Source organism: Grammomys surdaster, unplaced genomic scaffold, assembly GCF_004785775.1.
Source record: "Grammomys surdaster isolate TR1022 unplaced genomic scaffold, NIH_TR_1.0 225, whole genome shotgun sequence".
Taxonomy (NCBI): domain Eukaryota; kingdom Metazoa; phylum Chordata; class Mammalia; order Rodentia; family Muridae; genus Grammomys; species Grammomys surdaster.
In genome coordinates this window covers 8,151,596-8,167,772 of record NW_021604670.1, presented here as the reverse complement: position 1 = coordinate 8,167,772, position 16,177 = coordinate 8,151,596, and the positions used below count along the sequence as shown (strand labels likewise).

At 38.0% G+C, this 16,177-nt stretch overlaps 1 protein-coding gene across 1 annotated transcript in view; it reads left to right on the top strand.

Moving 5' to 3' along the window:
* Dennd4c (DENN domain containing 4C) overlaps positions 1 to 16,177 on the top strand; it is a 93,733-nt gene that overhangs the window by 28,368 nt on the left and 49,188 nt on the right. The window contains exons 6-12 of the mRNA XM_028773325.1: positions 787 to 1,025; positions 3,230 to 3,296; positions 4,290 to 4,348; positions 5,753 to 5,897; positions 9,519 to 9,694; positions 12,367 to 12,467; positions 13,487 to 13,705. Coding sequence (XP_028629158.1) covers positions 787 to 1,025; positions 3,230 to 3,296; positions 4,290 to 4,348; positions 5,753 to 5,897; positions 9,519 to 9,694; positions 12,367 to 12,467; positions 13,487 to 13,705 — 1,006 coding nt within the window. The remainder of the gene's footprint in view (positions 1 to 786; positions 1,026 to 3,229; positions 3,297 to 4,289; positions 4,349 to 5,752; positions 5,898 to 9,518; positions 9,695 to 12,366; positions 12,468 to 13,486; positions 13,706 to 16,177) is intronic.

Sequence of the window (16,177 nt, the reverse complement as noted above, 5' to 3'; positions counted from 1 at the left end):
GATATATGTGCCATGGCACATGTGTCACATGTAGCTACACTTAAAAAATGACAGATGTGACCAACTGTATGTTTCTGTATATTCAGTGTTCTGAAAAATGGCATACAAGCAAGTACAAGTTGAGTGAGGTCCTTAGAATACTCTTTCTAGGTATTGGATAAAAATATATAGAGTGGTTAAAAGTGACAACAAGTTAAAACAAGGTGGTCTTTTTAAAAAAATGCATATGTGAGTTTAGGAGTACATGTGTACATGCATATGCTTGTAGAGGTCAGAGGGTAACTTTGAGGCGTCCGTTCCTATTTATGGAATCTGGCAGTTTGGACTCAAGGTGTCAGGCTTACAAGGTTAAATGTTATACCTGCTAAGCCACCTCACCTGCATAAAAGGTTGCCTTTTCCTCTTTTTCTAATTTTTTCTTTGCTATTCTGTTCTGCTATTTTCTGTTCTCCCCTTCTCTTTCTTTCTTTTTGTAGATAATATATGCTTAAAATATTTAACCATACTGTGTGGGAGGATCTAGATGGATTTGGATCAAAATCTGGTTGAGTTTGGGTTGAAATATCTGATTGATATTTCATTTTATTTATGTTTGGTATGTAGTCCCAGAAAATATTTGTTTAAAAAAGAGTATTGGGCATAAATATCTACTGGTAGAGTGGTTGCCTAAGATGCTTGGGGTTTGGGGTTTAATTTCCAGCATGAAATATAAAAAGTGAAAAATGTAGAAAAAAAGATGAATTTTTAAAAACAATATCAAATCTTACAACAGTTCTTTGACTGTAGGTATATGGAGCTGCCATCCAGTTTTATGAACCTTACTCTCGAGAACTTCTAACAGAGAAACAACTTACACAGCTGGGCCTGTTGACTCCCGTGGAGAGAAAAGTGATCTCCAAACCCATCAATTCAAACAAATGCATTTGTTTGCTTTCACACTGGCCTTTTTTTGAAGCTTTTAAGAAATTTCTTATGTTTATCTACAAAGTTTCTGTGTCTGGACCACATCCTCTTCCCATTGAAAAGTATGTATGACGAGGAGGAGTCATGACTCTGGAAATCCGATGTGCAGTGCTCATTTCATTGTTTAGATAGCTTAGCAGCCGAGTTGAAGAGAAGGAGAGTCATAGTCCCCTTGTTTTAGCTTGTTCCATTCTCTACCTCAGTTGTTGAAATTAGGAACTTGAAGTTGGAGTTGGTAAGCATGGCCTTATGGTTGTTTTAAGAATTCTGGCCGGGCAGTGGTGGTGCACGCCCTTGATCCCAGCACTTGGGAGGCAGAGGCAGGTGGATTTCTGGGTTCAAGGCCAACCTGGTCTACTGAGTTCTTCAGAAATCAAGATAACGAATGTACACTTGGGCTTTGTGTAAGTGGCCAATACAAGATCAAGGTATAATGAATGTTCATCTCTAAACTAATGGGGAAATTAGAAAGGTAAATTAACTGATTTTAAGTGTGTCATTTTAGCACAAGGCAGAATGCATCACAATTCTTTTTCATGGAAATGATTTACAGCTATGAAGACTGGGGGTTTTTTTTGTTTGTTTGTTTTGGGGGGGGTTGTTTGTTTTTTTCAGACAGGGTTCTTGTAGCTCAGACTGGCTGCAAACTCCTAGACCTTTTAGTTTCTGAGTTCAGGGACTTTATAGGTATGCATGGGTCATTTATTTTTTGAGGCCAAGAGGGATAGTTCAGCAGATAAGAGTACTTGTTCTTGCAGAAGACTTGGGTTGGATTTCCAGCACCCTTATGTCAGCTCACAAGTTACTCATAGCTCTAGATCTAGAATATCTAAGACACTCTTCCGACTTCCACATGTCGTGCAGAGACATACATATAAACAGAACATTCAGATACATAAAATTAGTAAATGAAATAAATGAATAAATAAAAACTTACTGTATACGTGCATTTATCTATGCACACACATGTGTATATACCATCAAGGCACACAAATAGAAGTCAGAAGATAACTGAGTGTTAGTTCTCTTCTTCCACCATGTGGGCTCTGGGGGGATCAAACTCAGGTTGTCAGGCTTGGTAGCAGACACTTTTACCCACTGTGCCATCTCTCTGGCCCATGTTTTTTGTTTATTATTGTATCTAATAAAGACTTTAGTAACAAACCAAGAAAGGTTAAGAGCTTTGTGTAAACTTATCACAAAATCAAAATTTTTTACTGAGCTAAGCATGTAATGTAATGAATGTAAGCTAGTGGTTTATTTTTTGCATGTAATTTTTGATTGTCAGATTAATTACATTGAGGTGAAATTTAACATTGGTGAAAAATAAGCAAGCTTATAGACAATTGACATCCTATGATTTCTACAGAAGACTCAGAGATCAATGATATGATCATTGTTCTTCTCTTAGTGTAGATTCTACATTGTTTCTCCCAAGAGCATACACTTCTGGAGAAACTTGAAAAACATTGTTTGTAAGTAGAGAAATAGCATTTAGGTGTTCAAAGTTCAAGTAGTAAATCTAGGATTAAATTTCTTATTTATGTTTCCTTACATTGGCATTGATAAACAGGGCTATAAAAATAACTCTTGTTTGTTTTTATTTTTCAAGACAGAGTTTCTGTGTAGCCCTGGCTACCCTGGAATTAACTCTGTAGACCAGGCTGGCCTTGAACTCAGAGATCTGCCTGTCTTTGCCTTCTGAGTGCTGGGATTAAAGGCATATACCTCCACTGCCTGGCAAAAATACCTTTTTTAGGCAAAGATTATTTTTATTTGTGTGTGTTCATGTGCATACATATGTATACCACAAGTATATGATAGCCCATGGAGACCAGAGGAGGGGGAGCTAGAGTTACAGGCTGTTGTAAGCCACTATGAACTTAACTAAGGCTCACTGCAAGAGTGTAGTTATTCTTAGCTGCTTCTGTATTTTATTAGAGCTACTTTTATATTATTGTTTTCCTGATGAAAATAATGGGTTTTGTTTGCTTTATTAGACAAGGTCTTACTTTATAGTGCAGGCTGGACTAGAACTCACTAGGAAGCCCAGGCCAGTTTTCAACATGTAGTAATCCTCCTGCTTCAACCTTTTAAGTACCAGAATTACAAGAATCCACCAGTATGCTTTGTAAAAGTTTATTCTTTAGCCTAATTTTAAATAAATAGTTTTTCTATTGGGATGATATATAGTGGAATGAAAGGCTTGCTAAGATCTGAGATACATTTAAGAAAAGTAACTATGGTATTTTACAATCTTTTCTAGGCACATTTCACATTTTATGCAAAATATCCCTTTTCCTTCACCACAAAGACCAAGAATCCTCGTACAGGTAATGAAAAAGGAGTCTATTTGTGTCAGTTTGTGCTAAGTTCTTTGAGTTTGAGATGAAGCAGTATGTGTGTTTGAAGTTCTAATTATTCTTTATTGAACATTCTTTTCTAGTCATTTTTTAGACCCCAGGTGAATAGAACTGGAGTAAATATAACTTATGATTCATGGTATTGTTTCCATTGGTCCATATGTTCCCTTTCCATAGCTAAATTTAATAATTAAACCCATAACATAAAATTATGTTATGGTTATGTCCTTAGTTTCTAAGTAACTGAAAATATTTAATATTTTAATATTTCAATGTGGAATATTTAAAATTTATTTGGGAGGAGGGAAACTAATACAGCTTTTAACAGTACTTTAAGACTGTACTAAAGAACCTGCTTCTTTCCCAGGCCTAGGTAGGTGAACAACTTGTGACATTCACTACTTGATTAGACAAGATTCCACAGACTTTACTGTTTAGCTATAGGAATGAGATCAGGTTGTTATGAAAGTTGCAAAATATTTAGCTTTCTGTTTATTTACTGTTTCTTCCTGAATCATAACAGTTTACAAACTCACACTGAGTGGCATTATAGTCTAATGAGGCAATCTATTTAACATTTCTCCTAAGATATTATTTATACTCTATAGCAGGACTGAGTCAGATACTGTTGGTCTTGAATGTATTTCAGTTAAGCAAGTATTAATTTGTATGAGACAATTACTAAATGCTTAACTAAGTTTCTTGAATGAATAAATTTCAGGATCTTAAAAAATTATTCAAAAATTTTAAATAATTGCACTTAACCTCCTAACTGGGTCAAAACTCAGTCATCAATTTAAGAAAAGCTGATTAAAAAAGAAAAAACAAACCTCTGAGTATTTACAGTTATCATTTATATCTCAGTGAACTTTAAATTATATACCTTTCTGCATATTAAGCCCTTGATCTAAATATTGAGACTATAAAGTTGCTTTGGCTAATTTGTCTTCTTGTTTGTTTAAGCTATCAGTCCATGATGCATTAATATTATCACAACCAGTGTCCACACCTTTACCATTAAGGTAATGATGGTTTGCTTATTTGTTTGTTTGTTTGTCTGTGGCTAGGATCCAGGACGTTATATATGTTGGGCCTTCGGAGCCACACCCTCATCCCATTTTATAATATTTAAAATGCTATTTTTATTTGCTTGGAACAAAATGCTTTAAAATATTTTACTGAGCTAAGCATGGTGGTTCAAGCTTGTAATCTTAGAATCTTGGGAGACTGAGGCAAAAGGATTGCAAGTTTAAGGCCAGCATGGACAACTTAATGAGATCCTGTCTTAAAATAATAAACTACAGGTACATGTAGTAACTCTGTGATAGAGTACTTGTTTAGTTTACACAAGCCCTGAGTTCTGTCTCAAAAAGAAAAAGGGTCAGTATACTTTAGAGGCAGGATGATACTAGGTAAGAATAGGGTATCACTTAGTATTGCCATCCTTGATACCTGGGTAGACAGTGTGGCTGACTTAATATGGAGGTACTTTGAGACAATTGCAAGACTGGGGAAATGATTCAGTAGGTGAAGCATTTGCTCTGCAAGTTTGAGGATCTGAATTTTGGTCCATAGGACCCATGTATGTAGAAAGCATGTATGGGTTGTACATGCCTGTAATTCCAACAGTGGGCAGACAGGAACCAAAGATAAGTGAACCCTAGAAATCACTGGCCAGCCAGGTAGCCCACTTGGTTAAGTTCTAGGCCAAGGATAGACTCTTTTGTAAACAAAAGATGGCAGGTGCCACAGACCAACACCTGAAGCTGTCTTCTGACCACCACATGCATGTCCACATACTTCATGCATAGGCATTCTACAAAATCCACAATTATAAGATCTAATACAGGAAGTGCTTCTTTCTCATCTCTACTTCCCATATTCAGTTTGTAAGTCAGTGTTCATGGTGAGCTGATGTTAACCTCCTACATCCCCCTTTGCTGCTTTTCATCTGCATCACTAATCCATCTACTCTCTGAACTATTTCATTAATAGCCTCTTGATTGAAACTTTTACTCTTAGACCTTCAGTTCTTTATCTACCTGTAGTCAATGCATCCTCTTATGAATATGAGTTTAATTGAGTCATTTCTCTTCACCATAATCTCTTGTTACTTTCACATGCTCCCTTATTTTGAAGTTCTTAGATTGTGACATTAGCTTTTTCCTACTTCAGAGTTTTTACATAATGCTGTCTCCAGCCACATTACACTCCTACCTCTGTTTCTTTGAACTCAGCTCAAATGTTTGAGCTTCAGAAAATCTTTCTTAATAATGTTCATTTGAATCACACCATATACATTAAATTAGTTGCATTCAGCTAAGTTATGAATTGAAATTAACATTAGATTCTTAACCTGCTTAATAAATAAATCTTGATATGTTTTAGTAAAGTAGTTCCCAATCCTTTCTTTCTCTGTTCTCTAGTGGAGCCAACTTTAGTTCCTTGCTGATGAATCTGGGTCCTGAGAATTGTGCAACCTTGCTGCTGCTGGTTTTACTTGAGAGTAAGATTCTGCTGCATTCTCTCAGGCCAGCTGTACTGACTGGGGTAGCTGAAGCTGTTGTTGCTGTAAGTATCATTTTCCTTTTAGAACAGAATTACTACTGGAGCATTTTGTATTCTTCTTCAAAGAAGGCAACTTTGCAAATTCCAGCCCAGTCAGTTTGATATGAATGTAATTTGAGTGTATGAAGAAAACAAAAGTTTGAGAAAAAAATGTCAATTTTAAATTTTTCATATTTTTGGTGTCCAGAGAGTAAATACTCATTACATAACAGTAAAACTTGTAAGTGGAGCCTGGCAGTTTCTACCTGTAGTCTTTTGTTTCCTGGGGTGACACAAACAAGGGTCTTGTCATCCTAATAGAGAACCAAGGAGAGACAAAAGTAATGAATCTCCCGAAGTCCAAATTGGAAAACAGTTGTATTATTGAGATGACTCACAAGAGTATAGATGAGCAGTTACACAGAGGAGCAGGGACAAGTCAAATGTAGCTGCATCATGGAAATGCTCCCTGTAGCCTAAATGACAACTCAGGATGACTCAGGGATGCTGGAACCCTAGCGGTCTCTGTGGACCTTGCCAGCATCTCAATAGGTCAGAGTCTGTCAGATATTGAGCTGGTGCAATTACTTACTGTCCTTTATGACCTAGGAGAGGGGCCTTATGAATCTAAGTCAAGTTTCCCACACTTGTTAGTTTAATCTCTTGAGTCTCTGCTTTTTCAAGAAGAAATGTTTCATTTTGAAGAAAGTTGCTACACATATCATAGCACTTGGGAGGCTGAGGCAGAAATGTGTGTACATGTGCATGCGTGTGTGTGTGTGTGTGTGTGTGTGTGTGTGTGTGTATCAAAATTTTACCTCAAAAAATATAAGAAATAAATAAATCAAAACACTAATGGAACTTTAGTTGATTTTGTTATGCAAATTAATTACATGGTTAATTTCTAATTTTAACTTTTAACTATTGTCTCTCCTTATATATATGGCTTTATTGTGAATAGTATAATATAAAAATGATTCGCTCTTGGGTAAATCACAAATGAAGTCAAATTGTATTTAAAACACTGTAATGCCTTTTTACTGCACTTAGAAATCAGATCATAGTGAAATTTTTTGTAGTTGTATGCACATGTGTGTGTGCACACACAAATATACACATGTGCATGTGTGTGTGCATATGCCTCTGCATTCATGAAATACCAACCAGGCTTGCTGTATGAGTGCTGGGATCTGAACCTCTGCTTTCATGATTCTGCAGCAAGAATCTCTAACTGCAGCAAGTGTTCTCTACCTGCTAAGTAATCTCTTTCACCTTTGTTTATTTTACTATCTATTTAATGTGTGTGTGTGTGTGTGTGTGTGTGTGTGTCCGTCCATCATCTGTCTGTCTGGATACATGAATGCAAGTGCCTGTGGAGGCCAGAAGAGAGCATTGGATCTCCTGGAGATGGAGTTACAGGTGGTTGTGAGCCATTAGATGTGGGTTCCTGGAACCAAATTCAGGTCTTATTCAAGAGCAGTACTCACTCTTGAATGCCAAGCCGTCTCTCCCATCCCTGGTTTTGTTTTTTAAAGACAGGCTCACATTCATCTAAAGTTGACCTGGAACTTACCAGGTTGGTGGTGTGAACTTTCACAATTCTCCTGCCTTAACTGCCAGTGTAGGGATTAGAGGTGAGAGCTGCCATGCCCAGTCACCCTGCTTCCTTCATGTTTCAGGTAATGAATGGTCTCTTTGTAGTGAGGCTCACATTGCCTGTACTAGTGCAGCCTGCTCTGAGCTCTGTTTATGGGTCTTTTCCCCCATAGTATTATTCCCTTTCTAATAGAATATATACTTTTTATGTCTTCTGTTTATTGTATACCTCTTTCTGTCAGTCTAGGTGTCAACAGACCGGGCAAGTCTGGCCTGCTAGTCTGCCAGAAATGTATGGCTAATAGTTTTATTGGAACATAGGCTACTTACTGACTTATTACTTGTTACTGCTTTCTTGTACAGTAGCAGAAAAAATTAAGTAGTTGTTACAAAGTCTTCGAGGCCTAAAATATTCTGCATTTTACAAAAAAAAGACTAAAATTCTAGACTTTGAAGCTAGGAGGCATTGGTCTGTTTTATTGATACGTTCTCATTGTCTAACAATCTGTAACGCCTAGCAGAGGTGGGGCTATAGGTATTTCTTTGGGGTTGGTGATGATGAGTAAGGGTGAATATTGAACCAGACCTTAGAGCAATAGGTCATTACTGATTACAGTTGTCACCAATTGTTGAATTGAACATTCAGATCCAGAGGCAGGTTATTGTCTACATAGTTTGAAGCCACCTATACTATATAATGTTCCATCTCATGTAAAAGTATGCTTTTTGAATCAGGCTTCGTAGTCACTACAATTGGTTGGGAAGGTAGCTGTATATAAATCAAAACAATATTTTAGTCTTTTTTTCCTCTTAGATTTATTTATTTGTTTTATGTGTTTATGTCTGTGTATATATGGGCTAGTACCCATGGAGGCCAGAGGAGGGCGCCAGATCTCCTAGGGCTGGAGAAGGTTGTGAGCCACTCAGTTTGAATTCTAGGAATTGAACTCAGGTCCTCTGGAAGAGTAGTCACTGTTCTTAACCACTGAGCCATCTCTCCAGCCCCTTAGTATATTTTTTCAGTCTATTAGAAACTGCTCTTAAAAATAGAAACAAGACCAAAAAACAAGCAAACAAAAGTCTAAGCACATATACACTAAGATGTCAATTTGTAAATTAAAACTTCCATTAAATTTTTTTTTGGTGTGTGTATGTTTGTGCATGTTCCCCCCCCCCTCTCTCTCTCTCTCTCTCTCTCTCTCTCTCTCTCTCTTTCTGTGTGTGTGCGTGTGTGTGCGTGCGCTCGCGTGCACGCATGTGTGCACTAGAGACAAACTTCTGATGTCATTCTTCTCTGGTGCATTCCACTTTTTTTGAGACAGATTCTCTCACTGACTGTATTGGATGGCTAGCAAGCCACAGAGATCTGCCTGCGTCTGCCTCCCCATTGCTGGGATTGAAAGAGCCCATCATGCCTGGCTTTTTGTTTACTTGTTTGAGATTCCCAGAGAATGTTTAGTATCAGCTGTTGTGAAGAGGTCAAGCTTCACTGAAGTTGAATTATTTTAAATGTTTATTTGAAGGATAGAAAATGTTTTGTTGAGATCTTTAAGTGATTATGTTTTAATTACTATATTTTATTTTTTAGTGTGGTGCTTGAGATAGAATCCCAAGTTCCTAAAACACGCTAAGCAAACACTATCCCTAACCACAGTCCCACACTAGTTTGTTTCCCCCACTGCCTACAGGCCCTCCACACTTAGATTTTGGTCAGAGTTCATAAGTGGGTAAAATGTCCAAGTTTATAAAAATGTAGGGTTGTTTTATTATTTGGGGGCAGTTTTATCTTTTTGCTTTGATTATCTATAAAGTATGCTTGAGATTTGTGTAAAGAATTAACCTGCAAAGAGCTGTTAGTGTGCCATGATCATCAATATCCTTGAAAATTTTAATCCAATAGTATTTTTAGTCACTTAACTTTTGAATGAAACTTAAAGTTGAAAAAAATAGATTTCATTGCTTTTCAATGGTCCCTTTCAGCAGTAGTTAATTGTATAGTTGTCATTGCAAATTCAAATTTGGTTAATTTTTAAAAAACTTTTCCCCTAGATGATCTTTCCATTTCAGTGGCAGTGCCCATATATCCCCCTTTGTCCTCTTTCATTGGCTGGAGTGCTTAGTGCACCTTTACCATTTATAGTTGGAGTGGACTCAAGGTACTTTGATCTTCATGACCCACCACAAGATGTTGTTTGCATTGACTTGGATACGAACACGTTATATGTGTAAGTGATTCATCTTCTATTATTTATCTCCCATGTGTAGTTTCCACCATATATAATTAAAGGTATTTAGAAGCATTTAGAAATAAGTTGGATTGCCAGGAAATGTGTAGATAAAGAAATTGGAGATGCTACTGGTAGTGGTGGTGCTTGCTTTTAATCCTGGCACTAGGGAGGCAGAAGCAGGCTGATCTCTGTGTTCAAGGCCAGCCTGGTCTACAGAGCAAGGTTCCAGGACAGCCAGGGTTGCTTAGAGAAACTCTGAATTAAAAATCCATTCCCCCCACCCCCCCAAAAAAAATGAGGTCTGGGAGTGTAGCTCAGTTGGTAGAGGGCTTACTTAGCATTCTTGAAGCCCTGGGTTCCAGTTCCAGCACTGAATAGATGCTATAGTGGCATATGCACTCAGGGAACAGAGGTGGCAGGATCAGAAATTCATGGACCTTCTATATAGTAATTTAGAGCCAGCCTATACTACACGAGACCCTCTCTTTCCTGGCCCTTGTGGTCACTGCAGGGCAGTTGTTTGGCAGTTGCAGGGCAGTCTGTATGTGGACTGACAGAATATTTGTATGAAAGGAAGAAAACATTGCTTAGAAAATAATACTGACGCTAATATGGTAGTTTATGCTTATAAAGCTAGTACTTGGAAGGCTAAAGAAGATCACCATGAGTTAGACATCATCCTGGCCTACATAGGGTGACCCAGGTCAGCTTTAGCTACAGAGTGAGACATTGCCTCAAACAACCCCACAGAAATTTAAAATTAAAATAATGCTAAGTGGATGCACTGTATTTTGAAACTGTATAGCTACAGTGACTCATTATTATGTATAGCTAGATTTATAGATAACTTGGAAGTAATGAGTCACTTCATGAATTCATTTAGGCCCCCACCCCCCTTCCCTCATTTCCTACATTTCTTTCCTTGTTCTCCTGGGAATTGAACCCAGGGTCTGCTGTGAGTTAGGCCTGATCTCTACCACTCAGCCTCATAGCCAGATCTGAAATGTTTGTTTGTTTGTGAAGGTCTCATATATCACAGACTAGCCCTGAGTTTGAGCTAGCTGTGGTAGCCAAGGATGATCTTGAACTGATCTTCCTGCCTCTCCCTAGTGTTGGCATTACAGGTATGTATCATTCACCAAGTCCAACATCCTTTCTTTTATGGCAGTAAAAACAAGTGTTTTATAGTTGATAGTTCCCCTTGGGTTCGACAGACTGTGGCATGTGAATGTATGCCAGTACCTAGTCATTTGGTACATTATCATTGTTACTTTGTAGAGAAGAAATTTGAGTAACAGAATTTCAAAGTGATTATTTCTCAGTCAGATAGATAGTAAATGTTAGAGCCAGTTTCCAAACTGATGATAATTCATATAGGGATGACAGTATTCATTTGGGGATTTAAAAGGTAGCACTAAAATAGATACTATGTAACTACATCAAGTGAGTTACATGATCAGAGTTAAATGTTACATGCCATCAATTTTAAACACATGAAAGTTTCAGAGTTGATTTGACATCTTATATACTTACTTAATTATAAGAAAAATCTTATTATATGTCCTTGGCTGGCCTGGGACTTATTATGGACCAGGCTGTCCTTAAACTTGGGGTGATCTTCCTGCCTTTGCTTCCTAAGTCATAGATATGTGCCATCATGCTCAACTAATGTGAGTCTTTTAACAATACCTGGAACATGGGAATGTTACAGCCCCTTTAGTCAGTTCTCTTTGCAGGGAGGATACCACATTTGCTTCTGTGCTGGTGGCATTATCAGCCAGGTAGTCATTGAAGTTAATTTCTACTTGGAGTTCTTTGGACCATGCTGGTAAATTTGGCTGGGCCATAGTAATTCAAGGAAGGGGAATCCCTTCTTCCCAGTTGAAATCTAAATGAAGCCAATGTTTCTGAGTTTTAGTTTGGTTTTCATTCAACACCTTACTTGGTTGTGACCAAAACAGGGGCCTGTTAATTAATCCTTAGGTCAGATGGGGCTTTGACATTTTTCTAGGTTTCTAATCACTGAAGACTGAAGACTAAGCTATAACATTAAAAGAAAGCCTGGTACATGCTGACTTGTAGAAGAACATTTTTCAAAGCCATTGTCTCTACTCTATTTTATATTTCTGGATTATAAAATTTTGAAAATTTTAACCATTATTTAGCTTTTATTTTTATTTCATCTGTGTCTTCAGGGGTTTTTTTTCAATGCTTTTATGGTCATAGATTATGTTAAATAATGTTGTATTTGATTTCTTCTTATACCTCTGTGAGGAATCCAATGAACTAGATGTGCTTTGACTCTTTGTTAAATTCTATCCAGTTCTTGGTTTGGGCATATAATATTTTAGAGTTCTGCCAATAGGTTAACATTTCAATTCAGTCAATGTAACTCTTAACTCTTAAACCACTATAGTGTTTAAGTGTAATTTGTAAAGTCAGACTCCAAGTCAGTATTGGACGACTTACTGCTTTGGTGAAGGCTGTTGGAGACGGTCACAGTGTCTAAGAGTATTGACAAGGAAAGAGAAGCATCCTAAAGCACCTCCCATTCCGTGTGTCAGTGTTAGTCTTCAGTGCATGAAGACTCTCCCTTTTAACTTTGACAGGAGAATTTTGTTTAGTACAAATGAATTACATAGCAGATTTTCTTAACTCTCATTTAATAGATCTGATGAAAAAAAGAACATAAACTGGAAGCAGCTTCCCAAAAAGCCATGCAAGAGTCTGCTTGGCACCCTGAGGAGACTGTATTTCCAGCTCTGCTCAGGTGAGTGTGAGGAGGGAGTGGGGCACTTGCCACAGACCCAAATGGGAATTGTCTCTTGCTCTGTCTCTTTCTCTCATTCTTTCGTTTTAGTATTTTACTTCTAATAATGTTTGAGTGTGTGTATGCGCACACGTGCGGGTGTGTGTGACATGTGCGTGTGTATGTGTTAGATACCTGTGGAGCCCAAAAAGGAGCATCAGATCCCAAGGAGCTGTAAGCTGCCCAGTGTGGGTGGTTAGTCTTATCTGAGAGCAGGATGCATTCTTAACCACTGACCCATCACTCTAGCCCCTTTTTATGTTTTGAGACACTGTCTTTGCTACATAGCTCAAGTTGAGCTGGAACTTGTGATCCTTTTGTTTCTGCCTCTCTCCTTTGAAAGTGTTTTAAAAGTGAGCACAAGATAATTAAAATAAAGGTAATTGTTAATTAAACATATTTTGTTCTGTTTAATGAGTTATTTTATATCAGACCTAAACAATGTGTGGTTAGTTATTTTTTTGTTTTTTAACATATTCCTTGTACCCTGTCCTCTTTGCTATCCTTTGTCCTGAGAGCTAAAGACGACTTCAACTCCTGATCCTTTTGTCCCTACCTCCCAAATGTTGGGGTTGCAGGTGTTAGTCCAAGGCCAGTTTGCACAGTGCTGGCTTGAGGGGTGGACCCAGGGGTGGGGAAGCATACCATCTAAGCTACAACCCGAGTCCAATTTTTTCTTTTGTTGGTTTTGGGGTGTTTTATTTGTTTGTTTAGGATTTTTGAGATTGAAACTTGTGTTTGTCCTAGGGCTGGTTCCATCCTGCTATGTAGCTGAGCAATCCCAGCACTTAGGGAGGCTGAGACAACAAGATGGTGAAAGAGAAACCAGCCTGGGTTACATGGCTAAAATATAGCAAGAGAGAGGGAGAGAGGGGTTGGGAGGGTTGTGGACTTTATTTTAACTATTTTCTTATCACTCAATTATGATATAATAAATATTATATATTAATACCTTGTTTTGCTTTTACTTCCTTTGTCAGTTCATCGAAAACCTCAGGAAAGTTCAGCAATTGAGATGACCCCAATTGAAGCAGATTTCTCTTGGCAAAAAAAGATGACACAATTGGAGATGGAAATTCAAGAGACATTTTTGCGATTTATGGCATCTGTTTTAAAAGGGTACAGGTCATATCTCAGACCAATCACAGAAGCTCCTTCTAATAAAGCCACAGCTGCGGATTCATTGTTTGATCGACAGGGTGAGTGTCAGTGAGATCACAGTTGCTGTCACTAAAGTCAAAGGTATTTCTATTTAAGGTTGCTACATAGATGCATTTGCTATACCCATAGAAGTTCATATTCAGCTGGGCAGTGGTGGTGCACGCCTTTAATCCCAGCACTTGGGAGGCAGAGGCAGGAGGATTTCTGAGTTCGAGGCCAGCCTGGTCGACCGAGTGAGTTCCAGGACAGCCAGGGCTACACAGAGAAACCCTGTCTTGAAAAACTGATAAATAAATAAATAAATAAATAAATAAGTTTATATTCAAATGTAAGGAATTTCCATTTTCTATAACCTCTATTGTTATAACTTTCTATTTTTATACCCCAACATTTTTCATGAAAAATGTGGAACTGACCGTGTTTAATTTGAAGAGTCCAGTCTGTTGTGTACAATCCCATAGATCAGTTATTTCAAGAAGACACGTCTGTGACTTGCTGGGGTTTTGGCAGTTTTTCTTTCCTCAATTTTATAATTTGTGTCTCAACAATTATTTTACAGACTGAAGCTACCAGTTTTTATGACTTGGTCTGAAGTTTTATGTAAATAGTACAGCACTTGTTCTAGGGAACGAAGACATTAGACAACTGTAAATACTAAGTCCAGTGTTGATTTCCATGAGAGGGCTAACTTGGTAAGAGGTTTTTCCTGAAGATGTAAGAAAGTGAAGAGTGGATAGGAATTTGATAGTGGCTTTGGCTTAACTTTTATGCAAACAAAACACATATGTAGTCCCTCACACAGCTGTCGTCTAGCTTCAGAGGTTTTGTTTGCCTCATCCATTTCATTCACTCCATTTCATTTAGTGTACAATGAAAACAGGCCGTCATTTCTTCAGTAACTGTTGTTACCGTCAGACTTTCCTGGATTTACGTATATGACCTGCTATATCATTGTGTTGCTCAACATTTCATCTCCTAGTTCTTGGAAACTTGATTGTATCAAGAGCCACTCTACCTAGTAGAAGTACCATGTGAGCTACACATAGAGTTTTAAATCTGTAGTAGCCACGTAAAAAATTAACGACTAAGAAAAACTAATTGTAACTATATTTCCTCTAACATGTTTGAAACAGTATTTCAACATACAATCAAAAAAATTTTTTTAAGATTTATTTATTTTATGTATGTGAGTATACTATAGCTGTCTAAAGACACACTAGCAGAAGATACTGGATCCCATTACAGATGGTTGGGAGCCACCATGTAGTTGCTGGGAATTGAACTCAAAGCCTCTAGAAGAGCAGTGAGTTGAGTCATCTCTCCATCCCCCAATAAAAAATTTTTAGTTATTAAATGCAGTAGCCTTCCATTCCTTATATGTTTATATTGTCTATAAAATGTAGTATGTAGCCGGGCGGTGGTGGCGCACGCCTTTAATCCCAGCACTTGGGAGGCAGAGGCAGGCGGATTTCTGAGTTTGAGAGTTCGAGGCTAGCCTGGTCTACAGAGTGAGTTCCAGGACAGCCAGGGCTACTTGGAGAAACCCTGTCTCGAAAAACCAAAAAAAAAAAAAAAAAAAAAAAAATGTAGTATGTATTGTGCAACTTACAGTATATAGTTCCATTAGTTGCACTTAAGATGGTGTATTACCACCCGTGGTTATTGAAATAAACAGTACAGGTCTGGAAGCTTGATTACTAAAGACTTAAGTTCAGTAGTTTTGGCACGTAACAGAACCCTGCCCATTGTCTCTCCTTCCTCTTTCTCATGGTTTCCCCTTTCCCTCTATTTCCTTTCTTCCTCTCTATCCCTCTCTCTCCTTCCCTCCTCACCTCCTCACTTTCCTTCATAATTTACTCCTATTTTATTTAATAATTCACCTGTTGATCAAGAGGGTAGGAGTGAATGAGTAATACAGCATGTCAAATGCCCCGAGGAGTCAAAAAAAAAAAAAAGGAAAACAGAGAAAAAGTAGCCTTAAAAACCATATTTTAGGATTTCTGAGTTTGAGGCCAGCCTGATCTACAGAGTGAGCTCCAGGACAGCCAAGGCTACACAGAGAAACCCTGTCTCGAAAAACAAAACAACAACAACAAACCAAAAACCATATTTTAAATGGTGTCAGAGTACACAGGACTATTTGAGATAGTTAAAATTTCAGTCTTTAAGAATATATTGGCTGAGCTTACATGGCCTTAATTCCAGCATTCAAGAGGCAGAGGGAGAAAAATCTCTTGAGTTCAAGGGCAGCCTAGTCTGTATAGAAAACTATAGGCCAGCCAGTGCTGCATAGTGAGTCTCTGTCTCAAAATTTTTGGTTCCCAGAACCCAATGTTGAACAGCTCACCACTGCCTTTAACTCCAGTTCCAGGGGATCCAGTGTCTTCTAATAGCCTCCTAGGATGCCTGCACACATGGTGTATGTACACACACACACACACACACACAGAGAGAGAGAGAGAGAGAGAGAGAGAGAGAGAGAGAGAGAGAGAGAGAGAGAGAGAGAGAGA